This window comes from Schistocerca americana, chromosome 7, assembly GCF_021461395.2.
Source record: "Schistocerca americana isolate TAMUIC-IGC-003095 chromosome 7, iqSchAmer2.1, whole genome shotgun sequence".
Taxonomy (NCBI): Eukaryota; Metazoa; Arthropoda; class Insecta; order Orthoptera; family Acrididae; genus Schistocerca; species Schistocerca americana.
This window is the reverse complement of record NC_060125.1, coordinates 224,415,276-224,442,755: the sequence shown is the minus strand read 5'-3', so window position 1 is coordinate 224,442,755 and position 27,480 is coordinate 224,415,276. Positions and strand designations below refer to the sequence as shown.

The window sequence follows — 27,480 nt, the reverse complement described above, 5'->3', positions numbered from 1 at the left end:
ACATTTCCACTTAAAATCTTTACAAATCGTGCTGAGAGACTAGTAAGATGACATTTTTTCACATTTCCATTCAATAATGTGTCACAACATTTCCACTTAAAATCTTTACAAATCTTGCTGAGAGACTAGTAAGTTGACATTTTTTTCACATTTCCATTCAATAATGTCATATGAAATAATGTTCTGGGTAACAGATTTTTGAAAACAAAAAAAAGTCTGCATTGCCCAAAATTGTGCAGTGCAAATAATGCATGGTTCTCACCAATGATTATTTTGTGGATATTTTTTCAAGGAATTAATTAGTTCACATTGTATTTATTTCCCCATGAAGTTTGTTGTAAGTGATTACACAATAACAATATCAGAAGAAAAGATGATGTACATTACTCCATATAATATTGTTTTTAGCACAAAACTGGATGAACAGTGCTGCAGCCAAAATATTTGATCTCTTGCACAGTGATATAAAATGTCTGACAGACAGCAAAGTTAAATTTAAATACAAACTAAAACAGTTTTTCCTTGACAGCTCCTTCTATTCTGTAGTATAACTTTTATTTCTGTAATCTGTGAAAGGTGGTGGGTAGGAATTACTAACTCACATTTGTATTTTTTTTATTTTAATGTAAATGGTCAGCATGTAGTCATAGCTACAAATGAATGTGTAATTTGAATGTAAAATGACTTATTCTGCATCATTACGATTAAGCATGCAAATGATCTATGGAACATGAAACTAACTAACCAGTAGTACACCAGAGAATTCGCTACTATTTCATGTGGATGAAGATTCAGTTGTAGCACATCTTCACAGACCTCTCAGTGACATGGCAGTTGTGTAGAGCAGCAGCAGTTATTGTACAGAATCCATTTTCATCATACAATAAACACTACAAAAAAGTGCAATACTTTGATCCTGCAGCAGCAAAGAAATGCAAACTTCGTAGTAAAGTGCCTTGCGATGAATATGTTGTGGTAAGTGATAATTTGTATGAGACCAAGACTTGTGCAGAGATTTCCTGCTTTTCACATGCAGTCACCTGAAGCATTAGCTTATCTGACCACACCTCCAAATCTGAATCTGACTGATATTGTCACTGATGTTTCCACCTGTGGATTCTGTTCATTGCTATCAATGTTCTCTGATAGCTGTTTACCTGATCATTTCTCCTAGTGATGTTATTCACACATACCCCATGGAAGAACATCTGTATGCAGTATTTTGTAATTGTATGTGGAAATATCATTTACAATGAAAAAGTGATTAAGGTGACTGCAACCAAGCCCTGGCTGGCATAAATTTGCAGTTGTCACAACATATTCATTACACTGCTGATTAGGGTATCTGAATGGTTTGCAAAGAAATGATTTCATGTAAGTACATTTAATTCACTTCATATAAAGTGTCATGTGCTGTTGCTTACATTTCTACATAGCTAGCCCAGTCATTATCCTCCTGACTTTTCCACACTCTTATAGTTTCACATCATCAAGGCTCAAATTCTGTTATTAAAATTACTTGAATTTTGATATGATTTATTTTCTCACTGTACCAGGTCCAAATTTGAGTCCAAACAAGTGGTACCTGGAGCTTCAAATTTTTAATTTTTGTCACTTGTAATCCTGCTTCCTTTGTACAATAACCTACTATATCTTGCAGCCTGTTATGATTACAACATAGTTTTAGCTGTAGTCTGTACCATGTCATACAGTATTCTATGTAAGTACAAGCTGTGGGCAGGTTTGTTGTGCTGTTACTGCAGGACTTGCCCTGCCACTCGTGCTCTGTCTCCGACTCGGCGATCTGCCAGCCCGGGCGCAACAGCTTCTTCCCTACGTTACAAGATTCCTTCGCGACCATGTTCAGCACGATCTGCTCTTCTGCCTACTCACTGCTTGTGTCCTGACCCTGAAACCAGTAGTATCTAAAGTTCTTTGCTACAAAGTACTAACAACAAACATGTTATACCTTAGCACCAACAAGTTCTTTCTGAAACACGTATATAGTAGTTGCCAAATTTTGTTTTGTTGTATTTAAAATTAATGCATGTGTCAGCTGTGTAATAAAACATTTGCCAACAGTTTTGTGGTTTTTAGTAGACATTGAATATGAACTCTGAAAGTTATATCAATACCCCTTTTATCAAAACAGACACTGACACGTGATATATAGTAACCCGTGTTTGTTACGTACATCTTGAATATCCCCTTAGATGTATTGCTGTGGATTATTTTTGCATTGTCATCAGAACACAGGCAAACTAATACATGGTATTTGAAGAAGATGTAAATGATTACCCAAAACATCATGTATTGGACAGTGGTCCGTGTCTGTAATTGGGGATGTCCGTGTCAGTTTACATTGTGCCCAGGGACACATAGGATGCATCTACAAGGACATATGTAATTCACATTGCATCTCCGCAAACAGCCATTGTGAAAATTATTTATGTAATATATCACACCCACCTCCACAGATTATTGCTGAAAATAGTTGGAAAATTAATCTAACATGAAGTAAGAGATGTGCTAGCAACCATTATAGGAGACAAGCTGTTACCTTACTTTAAAAAAATCTGATGATTATTTAGTTAATGATAACTTTAATCAGAAAGTGCACAGCAGTCATTCAGCAATGGGAAATATTGTTTTGCTGTTGCTTTAAGCCTTGCTCTGCTAACCATTCTCTGGCAACAATTTGCTTTGTACCTCCTACAAGACAATACTCCAGCCTTGCCTTAATCAACGTCAAACAGTAAGCCACCAGTACAAGAAGGCACTGTCTGGGCAGCTGGCTACATTCACAGTCTCTCACAACAATAATCAAAGTCACAGTAAGCAAATGATATAACAAAATAATGATCTACATAAACACACATAAACAGAAAATCTAAATTAAGGCTAACTCACTTCTGATTGGTTGATTTGAGATAAGGGGACCAAACAGCGAGGCCATCAGTCCCATCAGATTAGAGAAGGATGCAGAAGGAAGTTGACCATGCACTTTCAGAGGAACCATCCTGGCATTTGCCTGCAGGGATTTAGGGAAATCACATAAAACATAAATCAGGACGGCTGGACACGGGCTTGAACCATCGTCCTCCAGAATGCGAGTCCAGTATGCTAACCACTGCGCCACCTTGTTCGATCTCCATTCTGAATTGGGAATAAGACAAGTGTAGAGTGGTTGTAAGGTTGGAGTAATCAAAACAAGCCTTTTTGAGGCATCTTCAGAATTTCTGCATGGAAAAAATACATAAAAACAGATGAGGGCTATAGCCCTATCTGGCAAGAGAAGCTGGTAGTAACTTATTTAAAATACTACAGTAACATCAGAGTGGAGATGGACTTAAGACTAGCGTATTATCCACAGTTCCTAAACATAAAGTAGCCATAACTTTTGGTATGCACCTAGAATGGAAAATATGTATAAATATTTATTTATTTTGCTCTAGACTAGTAACAAAAAGCCAGATTGGTATGGAATCATGAAGGAGACGATAATTCTTATCTTCTGCAAAGGCATGCACTTATGGTAAGGTAGGGCCACACTTCTAATCTTGACACAAATACTGGAAAACAAATTGCAGTGGCTGTGAATACATGACCACGTATGTGCACACACTGTGAGACTGGCAGGCTGGATGCTGCTGATGCAGTGCAGGGAAAGTCCACTAGGTGGCTTTTGGATGTTTTAAAGTACAGTATATAAAAATAAAGTAAAACATATAGTGGTAGCTAATGTCAAAAGGATAGGGATCTATTAATTGTCAACAGTTCAAACATACGGCGAATGATAGTACCCCTTAGGGTAATGGCAGCAAGGGACATGAAAGGACACCAGGTACACTCAATGTGTATGCTTGGGGGGCCACATTCAATGTGTTGAAGAGGCTATTCTGGCAGCTATTGAGATAACAGGGTGCACCCAACTGCAGATTGTGGTGAATATTGGAACATGCCTGTTGTGTGGGCTCTGAGGTCAGTCTTGGGTCATTCCAGCAACTGGCAGAGAAGGTTGAGGAGACCAATCTTGCATGAATAGTTTCAGTGAAGCTCACAATAGGCAGCATTGTCCCTAGAACTGATTGTGGTGCTTTGGTTCTGAGTCAAGTGGAAGGACTGAACCAGAGACTCCGAAGGTTCTGTGACAAGCTAGGCTGGGACTGTCTGGACTTGCACTATAGGGTTCAGAACTGTAATGTCCTTGTAATTAGGTCAGGTGTGCACTACACATCAGAGGCTGCTATTTCAGTAGCTGACTGTGTGTGGGGTGCGCACGAGGTTTTTTTCAGATATGGTGACTCTCCATCCAATCCAGATGATGATAGCTGTATGGAACCCAGAAGTGTCAGCATAAGATCGAAAGAAATGCCTCCCGTGGGTCAGAGTATTAAAATTCTAATTGTAAGCTACTGAAGCATTTGTAACAAAGTGCCAGTGAACAGCTCATGAAAAACGGTGAAGTTCACATAATTCTAGGTACAGAAAGCTGATTGAAACCTGAAATTGATAGCAGTGGGAATTTTGGGGAAAATTAAAGTGCATATCGAAGGGATAGGCAAATGGGAAATGGAGATGGTGTATTTGTCACGGTAGACAAGAAACTCATATCCACCAAGATAAAAATTAAAGCTGCATGTGAGACTGTTTGGGCAAGACTCAGGATCAGGAATGGGCATAAAATGATAATTGGATCCTTCTATTGCCCACCAGGTTGATCTCCTGATGTAACCAAAAGCTTTAGAGAAAACTTCAGTTCACTTGTATGCAAGTTCCCCAGTCATACTGTAATCCTTGGTGGAGACTTTAATCATCCAACAATTAATTGCGAAAATTACAGTTTTGTTAGTGGTGGGCGTGATAAAACATCTGTGAAACTTTATTAAATGTCTTCTCTGAAAACTACCTAGAACAGATAGTCTGGTTCCTTCAATCCCACAGACAGACCAACCAACCAACCAACCAACTCATGCTGGAAATATGTTGGATCCATTGGCAGTAAATAGACCTGACCTCTTTGAGGATGTCCACATTGTAACTGGTGTTAATGACCAAGACATGGATGTAGCAACAATGATTACCAAAGTACAAAGGGCAACTAAAACAAACAGAAAGATATATAAGTTCAGTAAACTAGATAAAAAATCAGTAGTGCCATATCTCAATGAGGCACTTGAAACTTTCAGCACAGGTCAGGAACATTTAAAGGAATTCTGGCTCAGGTTTAAAAGAGTAGTTGACCACACACTGGATAGATATGTACCCAGTAGAACAGTCACTGGGGAACCTCCATGGTATACAGTCACTGTAAAGAAACTTCTAAAGAAACAGAGATTACTGCATAATAGGTTAAAACAAAGCATAGAGTTATGGATAGAAAGATGCTGAAGAAAACACGTTTGGCCACCAAGAGAGCAGTTGTGATGCCTTCAGTGAGTGCTGTAGCAGAATATCTTTTGATGTGTCCCATGGAAGTTTGTTGGGACCCTTGCTGTGCATGTCGTATGTTAATGACCTTGCAGACAATATTAATAGTAAAATCAGGCTTTTTGCAGATGATGCAGTTATCCATAATGGAGTACTATCTGAAAGAAGCTGCATAAATATTCAGTCAGATCTTGATAAGATTTCTTCGTGGTTCAAAGATTGGCAACTTGCTCTGAATGTTCAGAAATGTAAAATTTTGCACTTCACAAAATAAAAAATAAAATAAAAATGTTGTATCCTACGGCTACAATATCAATGAGCTACTGTTGGAATTGGCCAAGTAATACAAATACCTGAGTGTAACGCTTTGTAGGGTTATGAAATGGAATGATCACATAGGTTCAGTCATGGGTAAAGCAGATGGTAGACTTTGGTTTATTGGTGGAATACTGGGGAAGTGCAATCAGTCTACAAAAGAGATTGCTTACAAATCACTCGTGTGGGTGTTCTAGAATATTGCTGAGGTGTGTGGGACCCATACCAGATAAGACTAACAGGGGATATTGAACTTATACAGAAAAGGGCAGTATGAATGGTCACAGGTTTGTTTAATCTGTGGGTGAGTGTCACAGAGATACTGAAGGAACTTAACTGGCAGGTTCTTGAAGACAGACATAAACTATCTTGAGAAAGTCTATTAACAAAGTTTCAAGAACTGGCTTTAAATGATTATTCAAGGGATATACTACAGTCCTCTATGTATCATTCACATAGGGATCATGAGGATAAGATTAGAATGATTACTGCATGCACAGAGACATTCAAACATTCTTCCCTCACTCAACATGTGAATGGAATGGGAAGGCACCCTAATGACTGGTGCAATGGAACATACGCTCTGCCATTCACCTCACAATGGTTTGCAGAGTGTTGGTGTAGATGTGGAATACAAATGAAAAAATAGGTTTAAAATAGGTCATAAAGTAAAACAAATGTAAAAACTATTAAAGAAGATATAAAGTATCTAACAGCTGGGGGCCATGTGTTGGCGCCAAAAGTGAAAACGAGAAGTCCATAAGAAATACATGGATATTACAGCTCCTATACCAACCAGAAATAAATTAACATCTTTGTGAGGAGAGTTATACCAGAGCTCAGCTATATGCTTTGAAACATTGTCATCATTGAATCATAAAACATTTGATTCTTGGTAATCAGTTGGTCATTAAGACTTATATCTTTATCTGCATGAGAGTGTTTCACAATCTCTAATTCCTCCAGCAAAGTCAGTGTTTTATTGTTAGGGGCCCAATGCAAAATTTGGAGAAAATCTAAAACAGTTTCTGCATGTTCACCAGCTTTTAAATGGAAGAATTATTTTTAACTGCACCCATTTTAGTGAGCATATGTTCTTGATGATGATTGAAGTAGAGAGGATATAAAATGTAGACTGGCAATGGCAAGGGAAGTGTTTCTGAAGAATCAAAATTTGTTAACATCAAATATAGATTTAAGTGTCAGGAAGTCCTTTCTGAAAGTATTTGTATGGAGTGTAGCCATGTATGGAAGTGAAACATGGACGATAAATAGTTTAGACAAGAAGAAAATAGGAGCTTTCAAAATGTGGTGCTACAGAAGAATGCTGAAGATTAGATGAGTAGATCACGTAACTAATGAGAAAGTACTGAATAGAATTGGGGAGAAGAGGAATTTGTGGCACAACTTGGCTAGAAGAAGGGATTGGTTGGTAGGACACATTCTGTGGCATCAAGGGATCACCAATTTAGTATTGGAGGGAAGTGTGGAGGGTAAAAATCGTAGCGGGAGACCAAGGGATAAATACACTAAGATGAAGGATGTAGGTTGCAGTATTTACTCAGAGATGAAGAACCATGTACAGGATAGGGTAGCTGCATCAAACCAGTCTCTGGACTGAAGACCATAACAACATAACAGCACTCTTGAAATCTCATTCTGAACATCGAGCCAGTTTGCCCATTGTAATGAATAGAACACTGAGTGCATGTTAATTTATAAATGCCAGAATGGAAGAATTTGTCTTTACATGACTGTTCATTATGTATAAAACGATACTGGACCTTGTCATGAGTGATGATGTAAGCTGCATTAACATTATAGCTCCTAAACAGCCTACTGAGCTGATAGGAAACACTATCCAAGAATGGTAAGACAACAAACTTTGCATTTGGAGTTACAGAGTTGGCATATGTTATAGCAAGCAAGTGATACATCTTTATTTCTCAAGTGGATTTTTACAATCCACATTATGTAAAGCTGTGGGAAGTTGACTAAAAATACTGACAGAGTGTTCCTGAGACACATTTTCAGAGTTTCTTGTCTGTACATGTACAGAATAATTTGATTGAGACTCCAGTAGTTAGAACTGTTTTATTACTAGAATACCTTGAAAGGATTGTGTGTGCATGATCCTTGCTGTATGAATTTGCCTTACTACCTGGAGACTTTCCAAAAGACCTGGAGCTACAGACATGAGAACTTTGAAACTTAATACAACATTCTTTGAACAGTGAATCAGTAAATGGAAAATAGTTAATTAAAGTCTGCTGTGTAAATATAAACATGGCAGTTGTGTTAGTCATTAGCTCTAAGAACATCTCTGTCCTGTGTGAAGAACATAAAAACTACAATGGCTCCAGGAAAGCTGTATGCAGTATTATGAAGAGCATGCTTTGAAACTGCCAACGGAATGAAATATTAGTTTTCTTTTGAGAAGCTATTTTTCATTTTTAAAATCAGAATTTGTCTTTACATGACTGTTCATTATGTATAAAACGATACTGGACCTTGTCATGAGTGATGATGTAAGCTGCATTAACATTATAGCTCCTAAACAGCCTACTGAGCTGATAGGAAACACTATCCAAGAATGGTAAGACAACAAACTTTGCATTTGGAGTTACAGAGTTGGCATATGTTATAGCAAGCAAGTGATACATCTTTATTTCTCAAGTGGATTTTTACAATCCACATTATGTAAAGCTGTGGGAAGTTGACTAAAAATACTGACAGAGTGTTCCTGAGACACATTTTCAGAGTTTCTTGTCTGTACATGTACAGAATAATTTGATTGAGACTCCAGTAGTTAGAACTGTTTTATTACTAGAATACCTTGAAAGGATTGTGTGTGCATGATCCTTGCTGTATGAATTTGCCTTACTACCTGGAGACTTTCCAAAAGACCTGGAGCTACAGACATGAGAACTTTGAAACTTAATACAACATTCTTTGAACAGTGAATCAGTAAATGGAAAATAGTTAATTAAAGTCTGCTGTGTAAATATAAACATGGCAGTTGTGTTAGTCATTAGCTCTAAGAACATCTCTGTCCTGTGTGAAGAACATAAAAACTACAATGGCTCCAGGAAAGCTGTATGCAGTATTATGAAGAGCATGCTTTGAAACTGCCAACGGAATGAAATATTAGTTTTCTTTTGAGAAGCTATTTTTCATTTTTAAAATCAGTTATCACTTCTGTACTTTCTATCTTTTTTTTAAAGATATATTTCATATCTATTGAAAATCAGATGCATGTTTGCATGAACTCGTCTTTAAATTTTTATTTAGTTACTCAAATGGCTTCAGATATTTATCAGGTCTTATTTGCAATATGTTTCATAACCATTCAGTCCATTTACATTCTTTAATTACATTGAAATGATTGTTATTAATAGAAGACTGTTGCAAAAGGTATCCTATTATCTGTGTGTTATTGCTGCTCCTTAAAAATATTGTTTTAAATAGATATTACTTTATTGTCAGAATTTCAGTCTTGTTGTGTGACATTTGTTATTTGTCTTTGAATAATTTCTGTGAAAATTGGAGGATATTTATGAGTCATCTGTAATTTATACTATGCTCATATTTACAGTTACAGCACATTGTAACATACTGAATGCTGTGAGATGCAGAAAGAAGACTCCAGGACTCTCAGTACTGAAGATACCCATTAGAGAAGAACAACTTCAATTGCACTTCAATGAAATTGAGACCACAGTTTTAATCATGATGTCCATAATGTGTGTGTATGTGTATGTATTTTAACAAAGAAGTTAACTAGGCAATATTTGCCTTGGCATATCTGTAGCTGTTTATTGTTTATTTATTGCCTCTTGTCTCTCCTTATCAGGTTCTCCCCTTCTCACCAGATCCAATTTTCTTTACTTTTTCCCCCATAATCTTTTTATCTAATGTTGACTTTTGTCTTAGAATTCATAAAATTTTCTAGAATTTCTTAACAAATCATATAAATTTTGAACAAGCCTTTGAGAGACACTGCAGTAGCCATACACACAGATAAGGTTTCCAGTAGCTTGTGACAGAACAGGGGGATTCTTTCCATCTGTTATGTTTCTCTACTCTCAGAAATAACCAAATTTTTTTGCTAAGTTTCATGTTTTTAACATGTTTACCTGTCGACATGCAGCAGTTGCTTGAGAACAAAAAGTTCCTAAAATGATCAACTTTTACTTACATTTATTATTCAGACTTTTATTAAAAATGTTCTGATTCTATTTGTGGAATTATTTTTCATTAGGGCACTGTTAATTAAAAGTTACAGTTAATTGTGAGCTAATACTTATATTTGAGAAGGGTATCTACAATATTTGAAAGTTTAGTACTCTGGTTTTCCTGCAAAGTATTTTAAATTACCAAAAGCTAATTATTTTCTGCAATAATTAAACTTTGAATTTCTAAACCAGTAACATTTTCCATTGCAGATTTCGTCAAAACCACTCTTAGATTCCAGGCTCTAACTGCTTACTTTTGTTACCTTAATTTTTCTGGACAAAGTGACATACAGCATTGATCAATTAACTCATTAATTAATAAATTCATGTAAGTTGCCACTTTTTGCAATGTGGCATCTATTCATGGGGCATTCACGTTGGGAAAGAAAAATAATGTCCACATATTTTTATAATTATTGTAACCAGTGACATTTTCTGTAATCCTAAATTCCATTGATTCTTGTTATTTATCAAAAAAGTAAATCCCAACCTAGCCATTTTTAAAGCATTGTGTAGTTTTCAAAATAACAATTTGCTCTCATGCCCAACTATAAGTTGTCGGATGTTGCCGAAAACAGTCAGTCCTCAGTTTGAAATTAAACAAGCAACATCTGTGTCATAGGCAGAGTACATCGAGAAAGTTCAAAGAAGAGCAGTATATTCTGTATTATCGGGAAACAGGGAGAGAGGGTGTCACTGACATGGTACAGGATGTGAGTTGTACATTGTTAATTTCTCACAAAATTTCAGTCGCCAACTTTCTTTGCCAAATGCAAAAATATATTATTGGTGCTGACGTACATAGGGAGAAATGATTGTCATAATAAAATAAGGGAAAGATATAGGTGTTCGTTTTTTCCGTGTGCTGTTCGAGATTGGAATAATATGGAATTATTGAGAAGCTGGTTTGATGAATCCTCTGCCAGACATATAAGTGTGATTTGCAGAGTATCCATCCATATAGATGTAGATGAGGCACTCTTGTTGACCTGCACCACTGTTATGTATCTTCTGTATGCGAGAATATCTACTCTTGTCGCTGCAGAAATAAAATACTTTCATGATTAATCACTTTCAAGAGATCTCTGCAATCTAAATTAACGAATGTCTGAAATGAACTATGTTATGATTGTCATTGAAGTGAGTGAGTGTTGGATGTAGTGATGTTAATCATGGACTGTCTTAAATGAACCACCAAAGTGTACTCATCTTTAGCAAATTACTAAAGGACTGAGCTAAATGTGAACTGTGTCAATTTTAGATAAATGTGTACTGTTTATTTTGTGCCGCAGTTGAAAGCTTTGGCACTGTACTTGTGCATGGTGACCTAAAGACTTGCACTAATAACTGTAAGTGGTGTAAAAACTGGTCACCATAATTAATAAGTGAACTCTGCATGAAATAAAGAGAGGGAGAGGCAGAGAGAACTACTGAGAGGGGGTAGGGGGGGGGAGAGGGGGGGGGGGGCAGTGTGTGTGTGTGTGTGTGTGTGTGTGTGTGTGTGTGGTGTTGTAATCAAAAATATGACGTCGACTACATCAATGTACCAACACCTTCCCACATCCAATTATATTTTAAGTTTGACTGCTTATGCCTCTTATATATTCTCTGTGAACTTAAAGCACCTTCCTGGCAGTGTCGACACAAGTTCTGGAAATCAGGGAATTTCAATTGTGTCAGGGAAATTTAAAAAAAAAGACCACAGGAAAAATCTCATTTTTGTGTCAGTAGATGAAATGGTTTGTTTATTCAGGTGCCGTGCATCATCACTATCTGGGTGCAGCTGATTATGTGCACCGCTTCCCTACTCTCTCTTTCTTACTGCTTCTCCCCTTCCTACCACTCCCCTCAGCTTGCAGTCAGTGCTGCCACCACTTCTTGTTGCTAGCCCAGCAGTTGCTGACGAGAGGCAGGGGGGCGTGAGGAGTGGATTGTTTGGATCCGATTCTCAGAGACTGTAGATGCAGCAGCTCGAGACAGCGGTTATGTGTGCATGAGGTGTGTCTGAGTGATTGTGAATATGTGTGTGCTCTCATTTTCTGAGAAAGGCTATGGCCGAAAATTTAGTTGTAGGAGTGTGATTGTCTTTTCTACATGTTTGTCTACGGCTCAGCGATCATCTTTACAGTGAGTTGCTATCTATCCTCATTGGTATCGATTCTCAGGATATTTGCACAAGTTATCTGTTGCCTGGGTTGATCACAGTGGTCTTATTTCTTCAACATGGTGTCTGTGACACACGAACAGCTGGCCACACAAGTGGTTTTCCGCAATGGGCCAAAACTGCAGGTCATTTCTGTGGGTATCTCTAACAGATTTGGCCTATATGAAGTCCTTCTTTTCCCACTAATGTGCAGGCCTTGCCCATTGGTTCTAGTCTTACTGATCTGCCCACAGGCAGGATTTGTTTGCGTGTGGCATAATGCAGTGGATTTTCATGGTTTATCCATGGACCCAGGATAGGTGTGCTCTGTTGTGTCTAGACAAGACAGCCTAGACACAATGAGAGGAAGCCGAAAGGCACGCGCTAAGTTAAAGCAGGATGGCGTGAGGTCTGAAACAGGATACGTAATGAATGCTGTAAAGAAAAGTACGTAGCTTCTGGACTACTTAACTTTAATCCATCCTTTTGGTACATCTGGAGATTGTGGCGATACAAGTGAGACTCTTTAGATACATGCAATGTTACTAATGGCGCCTTGCTAGGTCATAGCCATTGACTTAGCTGAAGGCTATTCTAACTATTGGCTCGGCTAATGAGCAATGCTTCGTCCATGTAGTCGCTAGCAAAGTCGTCCGTACAACTGGGGCGAGTGCTATTCAGTCTCTCGAGACCTGCCTTGTGGTGGCACTCGGTCTGCGATCCCTGACAGTGGCGACACGCGGGTCCGACATGTACTAATGGACCGCGGCCGATTTAAAGCTACCCCTAGCAAGTGTGGTGTCTGGCGGTGACACCACATGCTCCTCAGCAGGCCAGAGGCTGTGGGTGATGGATTTCAGGAAATGTGACTGCCTCACCAAGAATACATTGTACAGTCTTGTAATGGGTATTTTTCCAGTATTGGGTATTTTTGTTACCAAATGTGTTTTGTTTTATTGAAATAAAATAACATCATTGGTCTTAATGAAACACACATACCATTTGGCTTGCTTTCTCCATCTAAAAACAGTTCATTACAAAAGATGTTGATTTTAGTACTCAAAATTTTGGCTAACATGGGGGGGAACTTATCTGGAAATCAGACAAATGTCAAGGAATTTCTCTTGGGGGAACATGTGGCAACCTTGATAATGTTGCCTGTAGGTAACTGTTAGTAATAACTGTAAAATAGTATTGTTCTGGTTTACACTGTAATACTAACCGCTCATTGAGCAACCAAAAGAATATTGACTTTATGTGATTTCTCAGGTTTTTATGTGTGTGAAGAAGATTAATTCCTAGGTGCAGAACCAGATTGATTAAGCTCCTTTTCTTTACAGTAATTTTATGACTGACTTTATCATTTCCATCACATACTGCAAGCAGTTGTTTGTTGCCTAGAAGCCAAGTATTGTTGTTAACATGTTTGTGTCATGTGTAATGTACATTCCTTCATATTACACTACTGGCTATTAAAATTGCTTCACCACAAAGATGACATGTTACAGACGCGAAATTTAGCCGACAGGAAGAAGATGCTGTTATATTCACACAAGGTTGACGCCAGTGGCGACACCTACAATGTGCTGACATGAGGAGAGTTCCCAACCAATTTCTCATACACAAACAGCAGTTGACCGGTGTTGCCTGGTGAAACGTTGTTGTGATGCCTCGTGTAAGGAGGAGAAATGCGTACCATCTCGTTTCTGACTTTGATAAAGGTTGGATTGTAGCCTATCGCAATTGCGGTTTATCGTATCGTGACATTGCTGCTTGCGTTGGTCGAGATCCAATGACTGTTAGCAGAATATGGAATCGCTGGGTTCAGGAGGGTAATATGAAGCGCCGTGCTGGATCCCAATGGCCTCGTATCACTAGCAGTCGAGATGACAGGCATCTTATCCGCATGGCTGTAATGGATTATGCAGCCACGTCTCAACCCCTGAGTCAACAGATGGGGACGTTTGCAAGACGAAAACCATCTGCACAAACAGTTTGATGACATTTTCAGCAGCATGGACTATCAGCTCGGAGACCATGGCTGCGATTACCCTTGACGCTGCATCACAGACAGGAGTGGCTGCAATGGTGTACTCAACGATGAACCTGGGTGCACGAATGGCAAAACGTCATTTTTTTGGATGAATCAAGGTTCTGTTTAGAGCATCATGATGGTCACATCCGTGTTTGGCGACATTGCGGTGAACGCACATTGGAAGCATGTATTCGTCATCACCATACCTGTGAATCACCCGGTGTGATGGTATGGGGTGCCATTGGTTACATGTCTCGGTCACCTCTTGTTCGCATTGACGGCACTTTGAACAGTGGATGTTACAATTCAGATGTGTTATGACCCGTGGCTGTACCCTTCATTCGATCCCTGCGAAACCCTACATTTCAGCAGGATAATGCACGACCGCATGTTGCAGGTCCTGTACGGGCCTTACTGGATACAGAAAATGTTCAACTGCTGCCTTGGCCAGCACATTCTCCATATCTCTCACCAATTGAAAACGTCTGGTCAATGAAGGCCGAGCGACTGGCTCGTCACAATACGCCAGTCACTACTCTTGATGAACTGTGGCATCGTGTTGAAGCTGCAGGGGCAGCTGACCTGTAAACGCCATCCAAGCTCTGTTTGACTCAATGCCCAGGTGTATCAAGGCTGTTATTACGGCCAGAGGTGGTTGTTATGGGTACTGATTTCTCAGGAGCTATGCAACCAAATTGCATGAAAATGTAATCACATGTCAGTTCTAGTATAATATATTTGTCCAATCTGCATTTCGTCTCAGTATAGTAATTTTAATGGCCAGTAGTGTATTTAGTTCCATTGGAAGAATAGGCTGACAATATCGTAATTGAGTGCTGGGTCCCATTCTTTGCTCAAATTGAAATTTCCGTTTGTGCAGTAAGTCTTCCAACATCAGTATAGTAGCGTAGACTCCACATTTCTGGAAGAGAACTAATTAAAGAGTCCATTTTCAAAATTAGAAATCTAGTTAGATGGAAGGAGGTTTCAATTTATTAACATTCTTTAAAAACTGAGATCTTTTTGACAACCCATCAGGTTCCCTTGTATTATGATATTTCATCTGTCAAACCAAAAACTTATAGCACAGGACTACACCAAAATTCGTATTAACACTTTGAGGTCCAGACACTTAGGAAAATTTCGAACCAGAGAACCAGCTATTTATGCCATTCCTCAAATTATTACTGGCACATCTGTGGTTGATGTATCTTAAATGGCAATACATGATTTTAAAAAAAGACCAATCTTCAAGGTTTATTTTTGACCTTTATTGCAGTTCTCTGGCACATTACACGCTGTACAATGATGGTTACAGAAAGTATAATTTTCACTCAAAAAGGAAAAGTGTCAGTGTGGATTTCAGAACATTCACACATAACTGGATTTTGTGTGGTACAGTCTGAAGCATTCTGGAATGCAGAGGGGTGTGTTACAGTCATGGCAATACCATCTTGTTTCCTTCCTGCTTGCTTTGCCAGTTGATTGTTCTGTCTGCTCCAAACAAACCTTGCATAGCCTTGTTGGTTGTTGCTTCTTCTCAGTTGCAGGAATTTTCTCAGGGAAGTATCATTCTGCAAACCTATTGCTGATGGTTGCACTAGGGACAGTTTCTTGAGCCAAAGTTGAGCCTGTCTGGAAGAATCGTTCACCAATGTGGCGCAAAAAATTGAAAATTGACAGGCTTTATTCTCATTGGGGTTTCTAGTCTCGTGATACAGAACAAAAGCATTTGTTGAAGCCATTATGAGCAAGTGAAGAAAATAGTTTTTTCCGCCATTTCATTTGTTTCCTCCTGAAAGGATAATAGGAGATCATCTGATCACTTCTATCAACCCCTATTTTGTTCATATTATAATCAAGAATAACATCAGGTTTTGACTTGATCTTGACACCATCTTTCGTTGTCCTTCGACTTCAAACAAAGCAGGTCTTTTCTTCTCATTGACATTGACTGATTCCTTCTGAGTTTCTTCAAAACAACATTTTCTTTTGGCAGTTCCTTTCAATTTGCCATACATGTGCCTACAGCTTTTGTTTTATTTTGCCATAGAAAATCAAAAACTGATGGTGAACTGTAAAATCTGTCCATATAAACAGTATGACATTTACTCAAATAATCAGCAAGCAACCTCTGAAAGAGTGGTAATATGGAATTGTCTTTCGATCCTATACCAGTATATACTTCGAATCCCAGAATGTAACCAGTCTTTGAATCGCAAACAATAAACATTTTCATTCCATACTTCTCTGTTTTAATTTTTATGTAGACACGAAAGAACACTCGCCCATGAAATCTACATATGCCTTCATCAGTAGTGAGGTTTTCATAGGGATAAAATGATTTCTTACATTCTCATAATAGATGATAGAGAAAAGTTATGATTTTATGCATGGCATCATGCTGTGGTTGACCTCTAGGAATGTAGGTATAATTGTCATTCAAATATAAATTTGAAAGTATGGCCTTGACCCTATTTCTGCTCATTATAGATCCTGGGAAAGGGGTTGAAATAAAACTATTGACATACTAGTAGTCTGCCAATTTTGGTTTCTTCATGAGGCACATATGAATAATTATGGTGAAAAACAAATACATTTCGTGAAGCTTCATTCCAACCCATGAATGCCAAATACTGTGTGGGCTTAGTTTGGAATCTGCCTTCAATTTATCATAAACACACTTTGCATTCCTGTTCATTTCTGATTTTGTGTTTCATCATAGAATATGGAAAGAAAATAGAAAACACATTAAGTGGAGAGGATCTTTCATGAACTGCAGCTCTTACTCCAGTTATGCCAGAGAACTGTGGCAAAGGAGGCTTTAGGTCCTTGAATCTCCAACCTAAATCAGTATCTGTTGATTTCATTTGCGAGGACCGCTGCCTCTTCCGTGGTGGTGCAGAAGACTGTGTTGCAGAGGAAGAATATTGTTGCATGGAAGTTGTTTGAACAGCAGCGTATTCGTCATCAGATTTGACTGTAAAAAAAAGTTGAGATTAAGACAAATAAAATGTAACTGATTCGTAATTGCAGTGCCAGTAACTGAAGCAACAGTACTGGAAACAACAAGTTATATCAGTCTATAGCTTACCTGAATTTAAATCTTCTTCAGACTGTTTCCACTCAGATACTTCTCCCTCCCATCCAGAATCAATCATTTCTTCTTCCAGTGGCTCTAAAATTTCTTGATCACTCAATAAACATGACATGTTTGTAGTGGGATCACAGACAGCGATAAAACGGAACGAAACTGCACGTGAATACAATGACAACACGAGCACACAAAGGCTCAGTCAGGCGTGACAGCAACGCTAAAGTTTGCTACTGCTTCTTTCCTAGTAGTTCTAGAACCTGACAACAAAAGGCAGCACCTGTCAAGGGACAGCCAGCCAGACGTCTATACAATGTTCTCACACAAAACAGCTCATTTTCGAGTGACAGGAGGCTTGCACAACGTGAAACATTGCGGCCCGAGCTATGCTCGGGCATGGTCCACTGAGCTCAGTGCCGTGGCCCATGCTACACTCTGGCTTGGTCGCCAAAGTGTTGAGTGGAAAATTATAAACAGGAAAGAAAGTGAAACATTCAACTTCTAAGGTACAAAACTCCTCTGTCTGAGTTTTCTTTATTTAACTTACTTGTTCTAATTGTTGAATTCTGTACATCTAAGAAACACTTTAACATCTGAAATGCATCAGACAAGAACCAGCCCACCAGTTTCATGTTTTATGAGGAGTACTGGTTATTGAATCTGAATATGCAAAGAGTTCTTTTTCTTTTTTGTATTAGTACTAGGGATTTTGATAAAATATCAATATATCATCAATATATCAGTATTTTTTCCAAAAAATAATGATAAATATCAGTGATATATTTTGTGACCGATATATTGATATCAGAATGGCAAATTTTCAGTAAATATCAGAAATCGTTCTGTTAAAATTGTAGTTAAACATAATTTTACTTTCACTGCGTGAAGGAGGCTTACTACTTTTTGAGCTTTCATCACATTCAATCTTTCTCTTTGACTGTGTGAAGCAAGTGTAGATGGCACAAAGAAGACGTCCAACTGCACTCGGGGGTGGCACTGTGAAAGGAATAACAATATATCTGATGTGAAGAAACAGCACAACAGGTGCATTGAAAAACAATTTACAACACAGGTAGTGTGCTATTTCTTCACGTCAGCATTCTTCAAAAGCAGTTTCTGAAACTGATGACCAAAAATCTAAATGCAAGATTGGTCTTTGCAGTGGTCGTAGAGGTGTGAGGGGAAATGCTGATGTAATTGGCACTCAGTACTACCAACAGAAACTGCACGTTTAACTTCGTCACGCAGGTTTGACACTGCAATTGCTAGGTGGCTGGCATTCACGGAAATGAAAAAAACAGGGAAGCCAACATGAAGTGATCCAGACAAATCCAATATGTAACGAAACCATATGACGGACCCATCAGACACTTTTTTTTTTTTATTGTGCCACTTACCTGCAGTTGCCATTGTTAGGAAAATGGTTATTGCCAAGCATGAACATGCATTATTTTCCTTTCAATTCTTGCTTTGAGGGGGATAAGCAGGCTGCTAGCTTGTTGATGTAATGAATATCTAATAACAAATCAGTACTTAAATATACAGGCCTAAAACAGGCAGTATATTTACAATGTGCAGACAATATTTTTTTTGGCTGGTGTGTCAATATTTTTTCTGTCACTATATCAATAATTTTTTTTTGATATATTAAGCACTGATAATGATGTATTTTTAGGTATCGATATATGAGATTCCTGATATTTTTTAAAATATCAATGGTCCTAATTAGTACAATGTGGGTTTTGATCTGCAAATAAATATTACATGATGATTGTGGAGGGTACAGTTTCCCTCTAACAAAAGATTTTCCACTTACTGTATATTGATCTGCAAGGTGGCTTCCTGAGGCCTCAGATAGGCATGTCACCAGCACGATGAGTGTTCTGGCCAGTGTCCCCTATCCCACGATGCCACGCACTTTCAGTGGATGCCAACTACTCTCCACACTATTGCTTGAGCCGGGTGCAGGTAATGTATAGTCGAATTCTGATGTAAATTTTGATAGTTCAGATGGTGTTGAAGTAGAGTGTGTGCAAGTACTGAATAAGTCTCTTAAACTAGACGGCGGTGTGGATGGATGTCAGATTGAAAAAGAAGTAGAAACAGTGATGGTTAACAGAATCTATAGTAAATGAGTTTGAAACTGAATGTGTAAAAGAATTAAATGAAATAGTTAACCAAATTGATGATCGGGGGGTAGTGCAGACAAATATTAATATAAATACTCATACAATGGAGAACAGATCGACTGAACTAATTGTTGTCATAAGTCATTTGGATAATCGAAAGTCTGGATAATTGTGTGTATAAAGAAAAGCAATTTCTCTATTATTAATTCTGGAAAGACTATCGTGTCAACTGCGTATGGTTGGCTTTCAGATACGTTGTTGTATGTTTATCTTCCTAGTGTTAATACATAACATTATATATTAATATTTTGAAGAATCGGCCTCAGTTTCGCAAATTTTCTGGTCTTTACCAGGTTTCGGCTAAATTAATCTAGCCTTCTTACAGAAGCATAAAATTACTATAACATGCCAGAGTAAAGCACAGTCAACATTAAAATTAAAACCTGTAGTACCGTGGTACCATGTCGAATTAAAACTACTTAACTGAAGTCCATCCCTGGCATCTCTTTGCCATGTGGTCAGTTGGCAGTGGCAACTGCTGAGGCTGATTCTTCAAAATATTAGTCTATCACATTTCCTGACGGGGCTGCAATATGCTAAAAATCCTTAGATAACATTATATGTTTATGTAGAACAACAAAACGAAAATTAAACTTATTAAGGATGGGTTGGCCCACTATCCAGTAAAACTAGGATTTTTCCTTGTTTACCAATTGCATTTTGAATTATTTTATTTTTATTTTTTTTAATTTTTATTTATTTTTTTACTTCAGGTATAAAAGTGCTGTCGTATCAGTCAATGAATATTTTGGTGCTCGTCTATACACTTTTTTGGTTTTTATACCTTACGGGAACTCTGATATTTTTGAAGCATCTGGGGTTTTTGTTTTACAAAGAGCAGGAATGGTATTTTATAGGTCCCAGTAACATTTGCTCAAACTAATATTGTTAATCACTCTTTACTAGTTTTATGTCCTGGAGCTCAACTAATAATGGGGGAAATTGACTGGTTACATCTGATACTGGCACCGGAATTTTGGTTCTGAATAACTGGTGTTTTTCAGTATTTGTTTGGTCTTAGTCATAACAGTTCTACTAATAACCTGATAATTAAAAAAATAGAAATAAAAATAAACAGAAAGTATCAATTAGCCATAACAGCAGTGCTAAATTTTTTGTTTCTTAAATAAATATTTTTTTTTACAATTGAATAATGTTTATTCACAAAATTTCTGTTGTTTTGAAATACTGAGTTGTTATAGAAAGTGGGAAAAGTGACCAGTGCTGTTATAATGACAACACCAGCCATTAGAAACATATACATGACATAAGAATCAGTATGGCTTTGTTGAGACAATGATGTAGTGCCTGTCATTGTGTGGCATGGTCTGTTAGTTAGCACGAGGGTATGTGCAGTGTGCAAGACTTGCCCCCATTTAGACTATACAGTTTTTCACTCTCATCCCTGTACATCAGTTGTATTGAGGGTTGCCAGTCATACTCTATAATAAAGTATGGTATTGTACGTTATTTTAGGTAAATGTTCTCTCTATTTTATAAGAACAACAAAGTAAGTGAAAATTGTTTATTTCACATAGTTTGATTTTTTTTTAGGACTCATTTATGTAAATCTTTAAGAGACCACAAAAGCTGATCACAATTTTGCCTACTACAGACCTACCGAGTAACTGAACTTTGAATGGAGCACTTGTTTTTGAACGCAACCTAATCTCAAAAGTCAGTATTGTCAATGTTCCAATTGATAAAGAGTGAGAACCCACTAAGTTCATATTCTTTGCAACTATTAAGTACTGCATATGAGTCACCTAGATTGTGTGAAGCAAGTAATGATCTCTCTATGAATTATTTATTTCACAGCTTCCAAAGTACTGCTTGTCACATATTACCACTAGTTTACAGATTTTTGCCAGTTCCAGGAATTTCAGGCACCTTTACACTGAAGACCAACTCCAAGAAACAAAAACACACAACTGTTGTCAGTTTGGCAAACTTGCAACTGGTGTCAAGTGTCACAAAATATGGACAAGAGTTTCACACTTTAAACACACATTAGGCATTCTTCTCTCCTTTTTTACAGGAAATGAATGGGACAGGATTCTGACTGTGCAGGTGCATTGATCCAGAAAGTTTTTGTTAGAAAGAGAAACCCATAGAGCTTATAATTCTGTACTGGAGGTGCTCAATTTTGAAGACAAGCAAGGTTTTAAGAATTTTGTCAGATTGACTTGTGGACAATTTTAAGTACTCTTGAGGCTAGTAGCACCACCACAAAAAAAAAAAAAAAAAAAAAAAAAAAAAAGAAAGACACAAATTTTAGGGCTGCTGTGTCACCAGCAGAACAACTTCTTGTAACCTTTCAGTTTTTGGCTACAAGTTTAATGTACTCTCATCGAATATCGCTGGCCAAGATTGGTAAAACTGTGCCAAGTGTGTGCGATGTCCACGTGAATGTTCTCAAGGATTTTGCAAGAGTAAGTACTGTTATTTTATGTTCTATACATTCTTAACACAATAATACATGTACTTATTTGCACATAATGCATATGCAATTCCTTCTCAGTATCCCACTATCTGAAGTAAAGGAACTGAAATTTATTGTTAAGGTCTCAGATTGCCATAGTAATTGGCAGGTACTTCAACCTTTAAGTAAAAAAATACAAGTTGTCACAGCCACTTTAAATACATAACTTACACTCAGATACACTATATCTTGCCAGCATTCCCTCTTAAAGGAAGCGGCAAATAGATTGTTGAAGTGAAATAATTTATTCATAAAATTATTGACTGACATTGGCTCTACAGAATTTTTTAAAAATAAGTGATTTTTCCTCAGTACCTGTTGTCAGTATCAGTGTTTTTCTGCATTTGCAGCCTCATTGTCAGTTGTACAAAATAATGGTTCTCTTTCTGCTGTAGCAGCAGCAGCTGCTTTGGCTTCTGCTTGCTCATAAAGCATTTCTCTCGTGTCATATATCACATCTGATACTTTGTCTTTTAATATGTCTGCTATATGTGTGGATGGATATGTGTGTGTGTGTGTGTGTGTGTGTGTGTGTGTGTGTGTGTGTGTGTGTGTGTGTGCGCGCGCGCGCGTGTATACCTGTCCGTTTTTCCCCCTAAGGTAAGTCTTTCCGCTCCTGGGATTAGAATGACTCCTTACCCTCTCCCTTAAAACCCACATCCTTTCGTCTTTCCCTCTCCTTCCCTCTTTCCTGACGAAGCAACCGTTGGTTGCGAAAGCTTGAAATTCTGTGTGTGTGTTTTTTATTGTGTCTGTCTACCAGCGCTTTCCCGTTTGGTAAGTCATGGAATCTTTGTTTTTAATATACATCTGATACTTTTCTAATAATACTAATTGCAAATCAGCCACGTTTTGGGAGGAACACAAACCGTTGACTTTTGCTTTATGTGGACCTAATGTTGATAATTTTCGTGTCCGACCATAATTGTTATTTTTGCCATACTTTGCACCTAGTCTCACAAAATTATCAATACTGCAACTTAAATTTCATAATTTCTTAACAGTCTGGCTATTACACAGCCCCATTTTTTGTACGCCTTAATACTTAGTTGCTCGTTTGTCACCCGACTAGATGCTTACCACGCGGCATTATCACAATAACTGTCGGACGACGTTAACAGACACACCTCCCAACTGTAACCGTAGTGAACTGTTCATTTTCACAACTGTGCGCGTCATCTAACGGACCTGGCTTTGTACCAACTTCTGCCCCTTCCTACCCGAAAGACCTACTTTTTGCAATTTTTAAGTACTCGACCTAATTCTGATGGTCAAATGAGAATGTATTTTGTTTTGTTTTGTTGCAAACCGCACGGGGAAAATGCGTGCAACACGACAAACGTAAATAAACATTTCTTCCACAAATATCCACGTGCCTTTAATCTAATTTCCTCCACTGTATGACATTCCAGGCATCCCTCAACGGAACTTTGTGATTATGTGTATCTTCCTCTGTCACAGACGTAAAGAAGCAGTATTGTGCTTTGACTTTTGCATCCAGGGTTGCTTGAATTTCTCGCCTCTGAAAGATGTTAGTCAGCTATAAATGCAGTAAGTGTTTCGAATGGATTGAAACTAATTATTGAGTCGTAATAGAGCATTGAATGATGCTTTCCACCAGCTTTAAAGATACCTGAAGTCGTCATATTTTCCTGCTACAAGGAAGAAGACAGTTGTCTTGTATGTGTGTCAAATGCTTTACAAATCTCTGAATGGGGGGCTCCATAAGGTCCCCAAGTTGTGCAGCGACAGTAAACCATAAAATTACCAAATAAGAAGCAACCAGTCGCAAGATAAAGAAAACATGATCTTGCAACTGGTTGCTGCTTATTTTGTAATTTTTTGCTGTACAAATAGTTATAAAGTATTTCTGGATGTCCCTTGTACTAGAGGTAAAGACACAGAACAAAGTCAGAAAAAACTTTCTGTTCAAACTTTATTTTAAATAACATGTATGTGATTATAAATGTACACACTCAACAGTCATTTTCATCTTTAAATAAATAATCCCTGCAGACATGGCACACACATTTATTGTCTTAATTTCACGTGGGGAGTTCCCACGCGTACTATATAATCTTATACAAAACAAGACATAGATTTACATGTATATGTTTTTATATATATGTATGAATATTTACATAGGCACATATATGAAATAAGAAACGTGGCTGGAGATCTATGGTAAATTATTGTACGGTAATCTGCGCATGGCAGACAGAAGTGGGGACTAATGTCCCGCTGGCTGTTTCCGTAGTTCTGAGACTGCCAAGGAGGGAGCAACAAAGAGCGCCGAGGCATTTCGTCTACTGTCTGCGAAGTCGTCATAGTTACTTTGACCGTTTGGGAAGGCTGGGGACACAGTATGCGCTGGTTGTTTAATATTTCCTGAACTGATCGTACGGTACTGGTCTCTTTCGGCTCGGCCATTGTTCTGAAAGAGTAGTGTTACTCGAAGAAGCTAGTCAGTTCATAACAGTCGTATTGGCTTGGGCTTCTGAATTCCGACTATATTAAATAATTTCAATGTCTTGCAAAAAATTATCACTGCAAACGTATTTACACAGAAATGTGTGGTGGAAAAAATTGTTGTGTTCCAGAAATTTCAGCAGTCTTACGACGGCGAAGATAGCGATAGGTGGAATACCCGAGTGAAACAAGTGATGCTTCGCATTTACGGCACTACAGTACGAGGCTTCGAAAGGAAACATCCTATAAAAAACGTTTAGAAATTTTACTTCAAATGTGTCTGTAACTGAAGAGGCGGCCACTACTAGAAACTTGGGAAGACGTGAGTGAAAATGTCCAATGACTGGGGAGGGAACTTTTTAACAAGGGAATAAAATGTTCATCAGACAGGGGCATGAAATCAATATTATCATTGCTAGAAGCTTGAACTTTCTCTTTAGCTCAGATATGGGAACCTGGAACATGGCGATTTGCGTGCGCCATAGCTCACAGTGCACACTACACTACGAAACTGAATACGTGCAGACGGGGGGTGGGAGTGGGGGGAGGAGGGGAGGTAGAGGGCGGGGGAGGGGGAAGGTGGGGGGCTGAATGATATCTGAAGACTGGGAAAGAAAATTATTGTGGTACGTATTTGTGGACTCACGGGACGCATTAACGTTTCCTCAAATTCAGCTGAATCGGGACGTCTCTGGACTATACTGTTGGTTGGCCCAGTAACAGTCTCCACAGAGGAATTTATGGACAGTAGCAGAGTTTCCATTCGTATTTCGATGCTACTGCTGACATAGTGTTCGGGAAACATTTTTGCTCGTCAGTAGTAAATGATTACAGCATAACACAGTGGACTTTGAATATGTGAGAGTTTACAATTAATCAGTTTGCTGATCTAAGACACGATGCTGCAGTACCTCTGTTGTTCAGATGTGCGGTGCAATATATTTTCCACATGCATTCATGTCTCAAGAAACAGGCACTGCGGCGACTACAGGCATTATGAAATACATGAAATGTTTTCACAGTTACGAACAGGACAACCATCAGCTGTACTATGGGATGACAACAATGAAAATTTATGCTAGACCGAGACTGGAACTCGGATATCCCGCTTATCGCGAGCGGTCGCCGTACCATTAGGCTATCCGAGCAGAAATTATGGCCAGACCCAACCATTTATTGCATCGCATCTCTGAACAACACAGGTACTGCAATATTGTATTTATCCGCCGATACCCGGCAAGTGACTTTCAAGGTAATACACATAATCAATGTGCAGGTCGTAGACAAATGGTTGACGAGATGTGGAAGCCTGGGTCTGGCCTCGCTCGGATAGCCTAATCTGCCTAGTGAGCAGGGGACCGGCGTCCGAATCCTGGACTTACTATAAATTTTCATTCGTCGATTTCGATTCAGTCAGAGAGTTGAAAAGATTTCTGAAACCATATAGTTTCATTTGATATATATGCCGGCACGGTAGCTCAGCGTGTCCGGTCAGAGGGTTCGCTGCCCTCTGTAATAAAAAAACTGAGTGAACGAATCAACGATCAAATTGAACGGGAGTCATGAGACGTCCGCCCCGAACAAACACAACGAACAAAATGAGTTAAAAAAAGGATGTTTAAAAAATGCTAAAGCGACTGCGTACGATAAACAAGAAATCTGCGTTCGAATCCGGGTCCGGCACAAATTTTCATTGCCGCCATTTCATCATACAGCTGATGTTCATATTCGCATCTGGGAATGCATTTCATGATCTACGGTAGTCTGTTCTATTAGTTTACTTACTAGCGTCTGATCTCTTTCTATTTTGTGGAAGTGTATTCATAGAGATTGCACGAACATTTACAAAAAAAAAAAGAAAAAGAGCGTTCGTTTGCGCTCCGAGATCATAGATAATTGCCTATACAGGGTGTATCATAATTAATGGCGTAAACGCATACAGTTGAACGTACACGATACTAGAAGCAAAAAAGTCTCAGTAAACAAAGGGGCGAAAATGCATAATTTAATAGCTAGAGCAATTTTTCATCTTCGATACTGTGAAGCAAGTCTCTTCTACTGCAAGCTCTTTGCTTTCCACATTTTGGAAAGAAGTAGTATGGACCAAAACAAGAAAAAATATCCAGTAAAATGCATACCTTAAGAGCTATGGGCACGTGCTCATCTTCACTACTTGGAAACACAAGTTTTCTAATGAATCATTGCTCATAACTTTTAAGGTATGCATTTTAGAGTAAATGTTTACTGGATATTTTTTATTGTTTTGGTCCATACTACTAGTTTCCAAAATGTGGAAAGCAAAGAGCTTGCAGTAGAAGAGACTTGCTTCACAGTATCGAAGATGAATTGCTCGTAGCTCTGAAGGTATGCATTTTCGACCCTATGTTTTCTGATAGTTTTTTGCTTCTAGTATCGTGTACTTTCAACTGTATGCGTTTACGTCATTAATTATGATATAGCCTGTAGTTATACTGAGAGTGTGTTTCGACGTCTTCGATTCGTAGTCTTTGACAGTAGCCTTTTCCGATGTTTCATTTCGTTCCGTCATTCCTTACTTTGGACACTGCTCTACCAACTACTTTCAGTCTTTATTGATTTCCGTTGCAAGTTTCCCCACGTCTGTAGTAAAATTTGAGTTTATACAAGTAATTCCCGTTCATTTCTATTTGATTAATGTTACATTTTTTTCTTTAATGATATTCTACTGCTGTTTATTTGGAATGGTTCTGGCCTTTCTTCAGAGATTTGCAGTCAAATGTCTTCCATTAAGTTTTCTATGAAAATAGTAAGAATAGTGAAATGCTCAGCATACAAATTATTTGTAAAATAGTCTTCGGTTTACTAAGACCTATTGCTAATGTCCTTTCGACTGTTCCTGTGGAGCTTAAAGTAACACACTCGGGAATACAAGTGCCCCTTCCGGCCACTTGTGCAACTGCGAGGCCTACTCGTGTAGTTTCCGCTCCCGTGGCTCAGTGACGCTCCCGGCGGCGCCTCAGGACGCGGAGGAAGGTCCCGGCTGGGGCCTGCTGTGACTAGAGCGACCTGCGGCGGCGCCGGTGCTGGTGCTGGCGCGCGGCGACGACTG

The 27,480-nt window shown here is 38.4% G+C and overlaps 1 protein-coding gene across 1 annotated transcript in view; it reads left to right on the top strand.

Annotated features, from left to right (window-relative positions):
• LOC124622260 (centrosomal protein of 135 kDa) overlaps window positions 1–9,549 on the top strand; it is a 362,362-nt gene extending 352,813 nt beyond the window's left edge. The window contains exon 23 of the mRNA XM_047147922.1: window positions 9,341–9,549. Within this exon, the coding sequence (XP_047003878.1) occupies window positions 9,341–9,356 (16 nt within the window). The 3' untranslated portion in view covers window positions 9,357–9,549. The remainder of the gene's footprint in view (window positions 1–9,340) is intronic.
• Window positions 9,550–27,480: the final 17,931 nt, after the last annotated feature.